This window comes from Marmota marmota, unplaced genomic scaffold (genome assembly GCF_001458135.2).
Source record: "Marmota marmota marmota unplaced genomic scaffold, marMar, whole genome shotgun sequence".
Taxonomy (NCBI): domain Eukaryota; kingdom Metazoa; phylum Chordata; class Mammalia; order Rodentia; family Sciuridae; genus Marmota; species Marmota marmota.
The window spans coordinates 12,858,767-12,872,426 of record NW_026000093.1 but is presented as its reverse complement, the minus strand read 5'-3'; the positions used below and the strand labels follow the sequence as shown (position 1 = coordinate 12,872,426).

At 33.1% G+C, this 13,660-nt stretch overlaps 1 protein-coding gene across 18 annotated transcripts in view; it reads left to right on the top strand.

Annotated features, from left to right (window-relative positions):
* The window catches only part of Cspp1 (centrosome and spindle pole associated protein 1), a 115,244-nt gene that overhangs the window by 78,804 nt on the left and 22,780 nt on the right, over positions 1–13,660 (top strand). For 10 of the 18 annotated variants that reach the window (XM_048782971.1, XM_048782970.1, XM_015485817.2 and 7 more), the window contains 6 exons: positions 1,182–1,294; positions 5,123–5,272; positions 5,876–6,022; positions 9,510–9,614; positions 11,852–11,918; positions 12,506–12,623. In XM_048782971.1, coding sequence (XP_048638928.1) covers positions 1,182–1,294; positions 5,123–5,272; positions 5,876–6,022; positions 9,510–9,614; positions 11,852–11,918; positions 12,506–12,623 — 700 coding nt within the window. Of the gene's footprint in view, positions 1–1,181; positions 1,295–5,122; positions 5,273–5,875; positions 6,023–9,002; positions 9,111–9,509; positions 9,615–11,851; positions 11,919–12,505; positions 12,624–13,660 lie in introns of all 18 variants that reach the window. The other 8 variants (XM_048782968.1, XM_048782967.1, XM_048782955.1 and 5 more) reach the window with 1 other exon arrangement.

The following is a 13,660-nucleotide window of genomic DNA, read 5'->3' as shown; positions in this document are numbered from 1 at the left end:
TTTTCTTTATATAGGGTAAATGTTTCCCTGTCATTTTTTTTTAAAGTTATTTCTAAAAGAACTTATTTTCTCAGTCTTGAATATTTCTTCATTAATTACCCCCAAAGGTTTAGAATGAGAGTGAACATAAGGGTGAAAGATAACATTCAATTTTGTTTTATTAATCAGTTTTTCCCCACAGCATAAGATTTAAAAGAACCTTCAAGGTGTATGTTTGGTTATGTTTTCATTAGAAACATTTTCTAGTGGGGAAAAAAGTATTTATGATATTTAAGTTTTGACTTGACTTTCTGCTGATCTATTCAAATAAGCCTTAGTAAATTTAAATACAAAGGCAAAGTAGGCTTGAATGACAGGTAAACTGCAAAGCAGTCTGCCTAAACGAAATGACACAAGTGAGGGAAATACGTGCTTTGGATTGATGGTACAAAAAAGGAGTTAGTAATTAAAAAAAAATATAAAGTTATATGAGGCTTAAATGTCATTTTTTATGTTTGCATTCAGAGAGATTCCTAGGGGATAATTGCTTCTTCACATTGCTTTTATGAAATAAATTTTCCCTTTAAGAATATATAATAATATATATATAGGTAAAATTTTTATTATTTATACTTATAAACCACTAATTCAGTAGTTTTAAAAATAAAAGCTGTTAAAATGATTAAGATTAATTCTAATTTGTTAAAAATGTCTTATAGCTGACTTGCTATCCTATATTTATATTATGGTTGAGAAGAATTTTAGAATTACCTATTTTAAAAAACAATTTCAAAACTTTTAATTGTGTATGTAATGCATTTTAATACGTGATTAAGAACTATTCTTAAGCATAGGGTATTCAACTGTATAAGAATTTAAATATGTATTTTTTTCCTCTTAATTTTGGTTTGTAGCTTTTTCTATGATGAGAATTGTTTAGGACTATTAGTTTTTTCATTTCTGTAGTGTCTTTCAGCTATAGTATCATTTTCAACTATTAATTTAGTTATAGTCTTACCATTTTTCTTTTTCTTTCTACTTTTTTTCTTGTCTTCTGATTCTAATCTCAATTTTCCTCTTTGGATTTTCTTCTGGATTCTGTATTTAGCACAGCTTTCCTAAATCAGGATTGATTATCAAATTTTCATTCTTTAACTTTTACATTTTTCTAATGGTTTGTTTTGTAAAATGTCTTATTCAAGGTCATATGCAAACACAGAGCTCTCCTTTTGCTCGGGGAAATATATTTTGTGAACCTCCAACTGATCTTCAGATTAAACAGCAAGAATTATACAAGACTTTTCTTCGTTTTCAGGTGAAAGGCTTATTTGATCATATTTTAACAGTTCCATAGGAATTCTATAAGCTAATCTTGTAGAGATTTTTTTTTTAAATTCACAGGATGTATTTTTAATTCTAAAATCCCATGTAATTATCTAAAATATCTAATTTATACCAAATGTAGGTAGTACCAAAATTATGTTATTACTTCAGATATATCTGAAAAAAAGAAATGAGATATTTTATATATTGTAGTTGACTTTATATTTTCTAATCTTTCTTTCTTTTCTTTTCTTTCTTTTCTTTCTTTCTTTCTTTCTTTCTTTCTTTCTTTCTCTCTCTCTCTCTCTCTCTCTCTCTCTTTCTTTCTTTCTTTCTTTCTTTCTTTCTTTCTTTCTTTCTTTCTTTCTTTCTTTGTGTTGGGGATTGAACCCAGGGCTTTGTGCATCCAAGGCAAGCACTCCACCAACTGAGCTATATCCCCAGCATTTTCTAAACTTTATTAGGCAGTTAGTTAATAAGTCAAAGAATGCTGAGATTTCAAGAATTCACTCAAATATTAGCTACTACCCAAGGGTATTGGTCTCTCAAATTGTGTAACACTGCTGAGGATATAGAATCATTTATTAAACTTGAAGTACCTTGTGCTCTATTGCCTACCGTGATAACAAGTCAAAATTTAAGTTGCTAGAAATTATTTACCCATGGTCTAATGTACAATTTAACCCTCTCCCAATATCTGTCAATTATATAGCTTTTTTATTGTTTATAAGATACTGTTTTACATGTGGTATCTCATTAAACTTCAAAACTCTCTGAGGGAAGATATTTTTATCTCTATTTTAATATACATAGCTGATACAGAGACTTATCAGGCTTGTCTATGGTGACAGAGCTGTGAGGCCAGTGCTTGAAGTCAAGTTTCTTGACTTCAGGTATCATATTTGTAGGTACCACATTTATACTTATAGGGACTTTTAGGAAGTCTTTCACTTTGAAAGAAACCACTAGTACCATATTTCATCACATAATCATTGCAGATATTATGCCAAACTTTTTTTCTGCAAAACAGTGAAGTGTGATCCTTTTTGTGAAACTTTTTTTAAATTGTTCTGTTATTACTTAAAAATCACCTATTATGCCAGGTGCTGTGGTGCATGCCTGTAATCCCAGTGACTCCGGAGGCTGAGGCAAGAGGATTGGGAGTTCAAAGCCAGGCTCAGCAATTTAGTGAGGCCCTGAGCAACTTAGTAAGACCCTGTCTCAAAATAAAACAGAAATGGCTAGGGAAGTGGCTCACTGGTTAAGGGTCCCTGGGTTCAATCCTTGGTACCTTAAAAAAAAAAAAAATCACTTGTTATTAAACTGTCTTGTGCAAGATTAGAATGCTTGAGATAACTCTCATGAACATATGTTAAAATTGAATAATCCAAATGGATACGTTTAGTAAACATTGTTGATTTTTATTGAATAATCCAAATTGATACATGTTTAGTAAACATTGTTATTAACTATTGTGCATTATAGTTGAAATATTACACTTGAGAAAATTTACTAATTTCTCATAGTCTTAGAAAATTTAATTCTCTTTGACCAAAAATTCTGTACTGCTTTCATTTGTTTTATTATCTGACATGTTGTTCCCAGGATCATGCTTATAAGATGTGCTTAGCATTAATACTTTAGTGCTCTAAATAAATCACACAAGTTGGATTTTGAAAATATACTGACAGTGTCCTTGTGCTGAGAATTCTAGGCTTATGATTATGGTTCATAGTTCATGAAAAGACAACTGAGCATCATATGCTACTGATGAATACATTGCTGTTCTGTTTACCTTTTAAGTGGTGCAAGGAACAGAATTATACTGTGCAATAATTATGAGATGAAATGTCACAAACCAATTTTGGGACTGAAAAAATAGGGTTTGACAGTTATGTGGTGAATGTGATTATGTGGTAAAAGTGTGATTATATTAGTTTCAGTTTTCAGTTCTTCTACCGTATAAATCCTCAGTGTACCCGTGAATAAATTGCGTTCATATGATGGTTTTCAAAGTTTTTTTTTAAGAGCCTTTTAAAATCTTTTTCCCCTCCTCAAGCAAAATCTAACAAACAGAATTCTAAAAAAAATGTAAAATAGCTAAATGGTGTTTATTATTACAATTTACAACATGTATTATCAGACAGGAAGTATCCAAACTGAAATGTCAAAATAAATGTTTTAAAATGTTTAATTTTTGCATAAAGATGGTAAGAGAAGCTTTAGTCCAAGATCTGCATAAATAAATAAATAATAAAAGCTCAAGTTAGTACATCAGAAATCTTCATGCTGTTAAAATTTGTTAATACTTGTGTTTGATTTTTTTTCATTTTTTTAAAGTTGTTGATAGACATTTATTTTATTTATTTATTTTTATGTGGTGCTAAAGATCGAACCCAGTGCTTCACACATGCTAGGCAAGTGCTCTTCCACTGAGCCACAATGCCTGCCCTGTTAGATGATTTAATTACAGCTTTAAACATAAATTTTAAAACTTAAATTTAATAAGAAAAATTTTAACAAAGTATTTGAGAACCCCAGTGGCACTTCGGCATTATAGAGTTTGAAAACCATGACCTGGAAGATAATTTTCCTCTTTCTGTTGGAGGACTGTGTAGCATTCCTGTTGATATTGAGCTTTAGATTTATTAGATGTGTGATCCATTCATATTTACAAACTGGTATTTGATTTTGATGGAGAAGAAACCATGTAAGTGTGATTATTTTCATGCAGTAAGAAGAAGGGTTGAATATAAGATTTTTTGGATCGTAAGTGGTGTTTTGTCTACATATGTTGTATTTGAATAAGAGATCCCCTGCACATTGCTTACTACGAAATACGAGCCTTGTACATATTCAATAGTGTGATAAATATTAGAACAAGCCTCAGGTATATAAAATCATGGGACATGTGAGACAGTTCTCATTATTGAAAAAAATTGTCAGCACTTAGTAGAGCAACTTTGAAGCTAGAGGAGATGGAGAAAAAAATATAATATGAACAACCAAACCCCTATCTGAGGGTTACATCTCTTTTCATGATTTTAAACCAGAGTCATGAATACGTGATACCCATGCTGCCATCTTCTTTGCCTCATTCATGGAAGGTTTAGACTCTTTTAGGGTTCTCTTCCCTTTAATTCTTAGACTGTGCCTTACTTTATTCTCCCCAACTCAAGACTACAGGTTCTAGGTAGCACTTAAGATGAAACTTAATTCTAAATCTTTGTATCCTAAAATCATCTTACACTTTAATAGATTTAGTTTAGGTGTTTTTTTTTTTTTTTTTTCCTTTCTTAACCATCCAGTAGGTATAAAAGGAGAAAAGAACATCTTGGGGAAATGATTCTCATATAAATAACTAAAACATTAATTTCACTGTTTGAGAATACAAATCAAATATAAGAACTTTAAGATATAATAGTAGCATTCATTATAGAATAATATAATCATGAATATTTATCGAGGGCCTTTTATATAGAAGGGATTTTTTTCTGCTTTTTATGTTGTTTCACTTTCATTCTTTGAACACTCCTTCAAGGTTTATGTATTAACTCTTCTCCTCAGATGAGAAAATTGAAGACCAGAGAATTTCTTAAGTACACACAGTCTGTAAATATTTGAAGCTGAACTTAAAGCTTTTAACAGTGCATCATGTAGCCTTGTTAATAAAATACAGGAAACTGGAAAATTTAGGAACTTTTTAGGAACTTGCAAACAGAGGGTATAAGTGTTGAATTTGTACGATACCAGGAAAAAGTAAATGCTGTTCTGACTTTTAAATAGTTTTTCAAAATAACAACTAAGTTTAATACTTTAGATTGAAGAAAAGAAACAAAGAGAGGAAGCTGAGCGAGAGAGACTGAAAATTGCAGAAGAAAAAGAAGAAAAACGGCTAGCAGAACAGAGAGCAAGAATTCAGCAAGAGTATGAAGAGGAACAGGAAAAGAAAAGGGAGAAAGAGGAGGAGGTGCATTTTTTTTCCACTACTCTATTTCACTACTTAGCTGAATGTGAAATTGTTGTTTTGACTTGAAAAAAAATGTTTGTTACTTATAAGGGAGAATAGTCTTGAAGTACATTTTTAAAACATCAGATTAGTATCCATTCACTGGATATTATTTTATTGAGGTAAAAGCTAATTTAAGTGATAAATGATTCTTTTAGTCAAAATGTAGTTATAGGCTGGCCAGACATGGTAGTATACATTTGCAGTCCTTTCTACTCAGAGTGAGGCAGGAGGATTGCAAGTTTAAGGCCAGCTTCAGCAACTTAGTGAGAACCTGTCTGAAAATATAAAATAAAAAAGAGCTGGGGAAGTAGCTCAGTAGTAGAGCACTCCTGGGTTTAAAGCTTCTGGGGGAAAAAGCTATATAAGCTCATTGAAAATGTCAGAAAAGATGTATTTGTCAGAAAAGATGTATTTTATTAAGTAGACAATTTCTTTATTTTAAAGAGCACTGTGTCCTCTACATCTTCAGTTTTATCTATATTTCAGGCAAATAAGAGCAAAAATTTTAAAATAGTCTAGAATGTATACATGAAGTGTATATTTTTTCTCTTATTTTTAAAGCAAAGGTTAAAAAATGAAGAGCTCATTCGGCTAGCTGAAGAAAGACGAAAAGAAGCAGAAAGGAAAAAGAAGGAAGAAGAGGAAAGACATAACTTACAACTTCAGCACTACTATGAAAGAGAAAATATGGTTGGAGAAGAAACAAAGGTAAATTTCAGTCAAAAATGTCAGTCAAACCCATATTTTACCCCATATGCACTGTGAGAATTGTGGAGTTTTTAGAAAAGGGGAGAAAGAGGAGATGGGCTTGTGTTTTCCTGCTTTGTCTTATTACTGAATTTGGGTGCTATCTACTGAACTTTTCTGTTCGAGGTGTTAATACTGTGCGTTGGTAGTTCTTTCTGCCCGGTGAATATAACATGTTTATTTACCTTAGACAATTCTCAGTCTTGTTCTTCTGTGATTATAATCCAAAAGTGGTTTATGGACCAATACTCTGTGAACTGTGTTCTTTTCATAGTAAGACTAAATACAGAAATTGAGAATGTTTTGAAACTTTTCTAACAACTTGTCTAAGTAACTTTATGTCTGTTCAATCTACTAATAAAAATATTGGGTTTTGAATTTCATATTACTGGAAATTTGTTTTTATTTATTATAATAATTCTTATTCTATTTTATACAACTTTCTACTATACAATGGAAATTAAGAAAGAAATGGTGGTTTGCTACAAACTGGTTTTTGAAAACTGTCTGAGTTAAAAGGTTCATGTTTCCTGTTAAATGCATGAATCAAAGTTTTTAGAGGTTTCTTCTGTAGAAAGATAATTGACTCTGTTTTTTGGTTACTGGGGGATTGAACTCAGGGGCACTCAACCACTGAGCCACATCCCCAGCCCTATTTTGTATTTTATTTAGAGACAGGGTCTCACTGAGTTGCTTAGTGTCTCACTTTTGCTGAGGCTGTCTTTGATTCTCCTGCCTCAGCCTCCCGAGCTGCTAGGATTACAGATGTTTTCCACATGCCCGGTGATAATTGACTCTGAAGAAGATCTAATTCACATCCTTACTTAAACTAACAGTTACATTTAAAAATTTGTGTGCATGAGTGTCATTGGGGGTTTGTTAGAAATGTACATTCCTGGGTTCCTACCTGCAAGGTATCTGAGGGGAAGATTCAAGGATGTGCATTTTATAGCTACCTTTTTGGGTTTTGATTTTGTTGGCCTGGAGACCATACTATAAAAAAAACTTTGTCTATCTTGTAAGTCTAGCCAATTTTGTATAAGAATATTGTTTTCAGGTATTTATGTTTATTCAAACATTATTTATTTAAGGCAAGATTTACAAAAAAGATTCATTTTAACTGTTAAATTACTCTGGTATCTTTAGGATGTGGTTTGGTATATAGCTCAGTGTATAGCCTACTTAATAGAACATGAGCCATTTCTGATAGACTCAACTGTGTTGTTTCATTTCTCATCCCATGGTTTTATGGTGATAGAAATGATAAGTATACACAGCTAGAATTTTGTTGAAAGATCGTTAATAAAAGAGAATTTAAAAGATCAGTACTTTTTGGTTTGTGTTGTTTATTTACAATGTTTTAGGAGTGCTAGGTATAGTTTTCATTCTTAGGATAATGTCATCTCATTAATTTAATAATAAATAAAGTTAACTTTTTTTGGAGGGGGGATTACCAGGGATTGAACTCAGGGGCACTCGACTGCTGAGTCACATCCTCAGTCCTACTTTGTATTTTATTTAGAGACAGGGTATCACTGAGTTGCTTAGCACCTTTTGCTGAGGCTGGCTTTGAACGTGTGATCCTCCTGCCTCAGCTGCCTGAGCCACTGGGATTACAGGCATTTTGCCACTGTGCCTGGGTAAAGTTTACTTTTTAGAGAAGTTTTTGGCTCACAGAAAAATTGAACAGAAAATATAGATTAATTTTTATTTTAAAATTCATCATTTAAAAGTGAGAGTTGTGAGTTTCCCACAATTGTGTTTCTACCAATTTCTTGTGTTTAACAAATGCTGCTTTTAAGGAATTATTTTATGACTGTTAGTTTAATTGTGAAGTACCATGAAGTTTTAAATCAGCTTTTATGCCATTTTATGAATTTTGTTTCTTGATCACAAAATTAACATTACTGCTGTCGTGTATTTTTATTTTTTAGCTGTCATATTTTGTATTTATGTATTCCTGATATATATTTTTGATTGCTCTTTAGTTTTTAACTTCTATCATCAGATTTTGATTTTTGAGTTAGCTTGTGTATTTATTTATTTATTTTTGGTAATTGAACCCAGGGGTGCTTAACCACTGAGCCACATCTCCAGTCCTTTTTTAAATATTTCATTTAGAGACGGGGCGTTGCTGAATTGCTAAGTGCCTCACTAAGTTGCTGAGAATGGCTTTGAACTTGCCATCCTTCTGCCTCAGCCTCCCGAGCCACTGGGATTACAGACGTGGGCCATCGTGCCTTGGCTAGTTTGAATTTTTTTATATGAACCTTAGAGTTATCTTTTAATTAGTGTTAGCTAAATCCACTTATATTTATTGCAACCAATAAGTTTAATCATATAACTTAATTTCTGATGTTTTTGGTTTTTTTTGCTTCCTTGATATTTATTTTCATTTTACATGGACTATGCTTCATTTACTTCATTCTTATTGGTGCTTTAGAAGATTTATATTATCTTTATAATTCAGCCTATAGGTTTTTAAAAAACCTTCCTCACATATATTTCTAATTTTTTCAATGTCAACAATGAACCTAACTTATGATTTTCTGGCATATAAAACGAAGACTTTAATATCCACAAGTATATTCTGATCTTGTTTCCTTCCTTTCCTTTCTTTCTTACCCTTGTTTTTCTTCTCTTCATTTTCTTTCTAATTTCCCTCAGAAAATATTTATTGTATATTTTTGGGAGATTTATGCCTTCATATGAAGTTGAAAGCTATAAGTAAGCTTTAATACACTATAAACTGAAATCTCATTTATTTGGAAACACAGAACCTTACTAGGATCTGAAAAAAATCTCCTCATCCATGATGGTTTTGGTAACAGGAGATAAAGATTTTAGAGGTTGATTTATATTGTTTTACAGAAAGGAGTTTTGTTTGCTTCTTTTTTATATCATCCTATTTACCTTTTATTATTAAGATGATATTTTTCAGCCCGGTGCAGTGACTTATGCCTGTAATCCGAGCAGCTCAGGACCTGAGGCAGGAGGATTGCAAGTTCACAGCCAGTCTCAGCAATGTAGGATGGATCTAAACAATTTAGTAAGACCTTGTCTCAAAAAAAAAAAAAAAAAAAAAAAAAAAGGCGGGGTGGGGGCGGGATTAGAGATGTGGCACAGTGGTTAAACACCCCTGGTTCAATCACTGGTACCAAAAAAAGATGTTTTTACTTTGGCTATTTCATTTCTATATTTGGAATACTGTTGCTTTAAGTTTGTTGATTTAAAAAAAATCCTAATCTTAGAGACATATTCTTTTAATTGGTATGTCTAAATTACTTTTATCATAATAAATCTATTTGATCCTATTTAATTGAATTTGTGATTCAGATAATATTTTATTAAGCAACCTGAATTTCAGTGGTGTTATACACCTCCAGTATATATAGTTTACATGTATATGTGTATATATTTCTGAATATTTTTATTTTTAATTTTTCAGCGCTTAAGACAGCCTTCTCCTGTAGTTCCTGCTCTTCAGAACAAAATTACAAGCAAACTCCAACGACCTCCTTCGGTTGACAGCATCATAAGTTCCTTTATTCATGTATATGCTTTTTGTTTTTGCTTGTTAATCTTCATTTACTTATTTTGAATTGATGTATTGGATGAGATTTTCTTGTTTATATTTTGGTAGGTTAAATTTTTTTAGATCTGAAATATAGGCAGTATCTCCATTAATCTGTCTGTTGCTGCAGTTTATATTTGGCTCCCGGAAGTTGAGTATTTTTGACAAACTATAGTTTAGCAAAAGGTTTTGTCCAGGCTCTTCAAGAAGGTCCTTTCTTTGAAAAATTACCTTCTAGCTGCTATTGTTATGCTTATGAAGTCCCTTATATTTTACACTGAGTTATAATCAAAAGAGAACCAGGAAAATCTTTTAGAAGGGTTGATCTTTGAGCTAATGCTTGAAGAATGAGTAGGAATTTGCCATCAAGAGAAACAGGGTGAAGGACCTTTAGCATGCACAAATTGGCTAGATGGAAGACAGGACAGACGTGGAGAATACACTGTGGTTTGGTCTATATTTATGATGCTTTGTGATAAGGCAACAGAGAGGGTAGAGAACAACAGATGTAGGGTATTGGAGAGTACTGAGATTTAGACTTTATGCCATAGGCTTATGGATTCCAAATAGCCTAATTACCCAAATAGGCAAAGAAGCGTTTTAGAGAAACATTTTCCTAAATTCCATCCTCTGAGAGTCTTGATTCAGTTGGTTTGTGGTACAAAATGCATGGAAATTCATTGCAGTATTAAGCAGGAGAATGACATGGCCACTTTAGTTTTGTATAATATTATCAGGCAGTAAAGACTGTAAACATGGAGACAAGTTGAGATGCTTTTGTAGAAGTCCAGGTGTGAGACTTTGAGGACTTAAAGGCATTGGTACAAAGAACTGAGAAGGGTGGGGGTAACACCCTTTATATGAAGACATATAAACAGTGGTATTTCTCTCTTTCTCCTTTTTTTTTTTGGTCCTGGGATTGAACCTGTAGGTGCTTAACCACTGAGCCATATCCCCAGCTCTTTTTTTTTTTTTTTTTTTTTTAATATTTTATTTAGAGACAGGGTCTCGCCAAGTTGCTTAGGGCCTTGTTGAGTTGCTGAGGCTGGCTTTGAACTCTTGATCCTCCTGCCTCAGCTGCTCAAGCCACTGGAATTACAGGCATACATCACCACGCCCAGCAAAAAGTGGTATTTCTTGACCGAGTGTGTGGTAGGTAGGAGTCAATGGTAACTTTAAAGCTTCTGGTAAGGGTTACATAGAGTAGGGGGTTGAAAATATGAGCTGTGGCTGAGGAAAGAGTTTTAAACTAGATTTGTAGTTTTGGAAATCATTAACGTATTGTTGCTTAGCAAATTAGTATGATCCTCTAAGATGAATGTATAGAAGAAGTAAAAAGGGCTGAGAATGGAATACTGGGGAATTTAAAGTGTTTGAGAAACAGAGAAAAGAATAGACACAGAAAAGGTAAGAGAAAGTGGCAATGGTATCAGTTGCTACTGGCCAAAAATAAGGACTTAAAATAGTCACTAAGCCAGGCATGGTGGCGCATGCTTGTAATCCCATCCACTCAGGAGGCTGAGGCAGGAGAATTGAGAGTTCAAAGCCAGCTTCAGCAAAATTGAGTCACTAAGCAACTCAGTGAGATTCTGTCTCTAAATAAAATACAAAATAGGACTCAGGATGTGGCCCAGTAATCGAATGCCCCTAAGTTCAATCTCTGGTACCGAAAAACCAAACTAAACCAAAATAAAAAACCCCACCAAGGTGTCATTTGGGGACCACTTTGTGACTCTGGCAAGGGAAGTGCTGCTGGAGTAATAGGGTATAGAACAAAAGTAATAGTAGTTGTGTGTTGAGGAGTAAATAACAGTAAGGAACTAGACCCTGGAAGTATGCATTTATTATTCCTTAAAGAAACCTGCCTGTGAAGGGAAGGAGAGAATGGACAGTAGATAGTGAAGAAAGGTTTGGTAAGAATTTTTTTAAAGAAGAGGTAAGTTTTATGCATAGACTGAGAAGAAGAAGTTGGAAAAGAAGAAGATAATTGAAAGCTGGACTCAATCAGATTTAGAGTATGGATGAAGGGATTGTCTTTTAATAGAGGCATGGATCCTTCTATTGTTATAAGAAGAAAGTTGAGACACAGTTGTGGGCAATTTTTATAGGTAGGAGAGAGTGTGGAGTTGGGTTCCTTTACATATAGGTAAAATTACTCCTTTTAAGCATTTGAGTAGAGGAGATATAATGACATGTTTGCCATTGTTGTTGAACAGGAAAGTTCCATGTCCAGGGCACAGTCTCCTCCAGTACCTGCCAGGAAAAATCAGCTCCGTGCAGAAGGTAAATTTTGAACCTGTATTCTACTCCTTGAGTGTATTTCTTTTTTTTTTTTCCCTCACTTTTTATTTTGATGTGATTATAGACTTGTAGAAAGTTGCAAGAATAGTATAGAGAGGTGCTGTGTGCCTTTCCAGTCGGTTCCCCCAGAGTTAACATCTTATGTGGTACAATTTCACATCTAGAGAGGTAACCTTGGTACTCTCTATGTGAGACCTTCACTGATTTCACTAGTTTTTACTTGTATTTGTGTGAATGTGATTTTAGGCTTGGTAGGTTTTATTTGTGTAACCATGACTGCAATTTGGTTTCAGAACTGTTCCATCACTACAAAAGAACTCCTTTGTTCTTCCTCTCTGTAGTTATGCTGCCCATCCCCAAGAATCTCTCTTAGCATGAAATTCCTATATTATCAAAAAATGGGTTCTGCGGTCTTGATGACGTTCCTAAATGTGATCCATGTATTTATAAAACAATTCTTTCATAAGAATTTCTCTCTGTGCTTTTTAGTGTATTATAAGTTAGGCTGTGTTTTAGTGCTTTATCTTTTGTTCTTATTCTTGCCTTGTGTTTTACTTGGGAATTTGTAGAGGAGAAAAAAAATGTAATTATGGAATTATCAGAAATGAGAAAACAGCTTCGTAGCGAAGAGAGGCGTTTACAAGGGCAGTTGCTACACATGGACAGTGATGATGAAATTCATATAAGGTAAATTTAGAATTGCATTTTTTTTCTTGAGTTCTTTTATCTGTGTCACTTATTTAGTGATTCTATAATTTTAGAACATGACTACCTCATTTTGCATTCTTACTTTCCCTTTTTTAGTCTTATGCAAAACTAGGTGTAGAAACTTAGTCCTTAAGGGAATACTGATATTGGAGTAGAAAATTTCAGAATTGGAATAATCACTGAAAATCCCATTGTATTTTTTTAATATTTTTTAAATTTATTTTTTATTCTAACTTGTTATATATGACAGCAGAATGCATTACAATTCATAATACACATATAGAACACAATTTTTCAGGTCTCTGGTTTTATAAAGTACCATTTTAGAACTGTGTTTTACATCTTCCTTCAATAATGTAATGCTTTCTGGAATACTTATGTTCCAGTAAAATCACAAAAATGTTTCCAAACATCTCTGAGCATTTTTACCAGAAGGACTTATAAATTTTCAAAGCAGTGTTCTTCAAATTGTAAGTTGTAATATTTTAATAGGTTCTGAAGTCAACATAGTGGGTAATTTATTACTCTTTTTTTTAAAGTAAACTTTGTATTCTGGAATAATTTTAGGTTATAGAAAAGTTGTAAACACAGTACAGTTTTTGTACACCCTTCATCCAGCTTTCCCTGTTGTTGACATCTTATATTACCAGGGTACATTTGTCACAACTAAGAAGGTGACATTGAAATGTTACTGCTAATGAAATTTTTGGATTTCTCCTATTTCCCCATTAATGTCCTTCTTCTGTTCCAGGGTCCAGTAGAAGGTTCTGCATCACATTTAGTTGTCAGGTCGGGTCTTTCAGTCTCCTCTGGCCTGGGACAATTTCTCAGTCTGGTTTTCATGACTTTGAAAGTCTATAGAAGTATTGGTCAGGGAACCAGTCTGGATTTGTCTGATGTTTTCTGATGATTATAATGAGTGAAGTCCTATTTTCCCATTACATTCTAAGAGTGGAACATGATATCACATGCCATCCACGCTAATATTAACCATCATTAAAGTAGTGTTTTCCAGG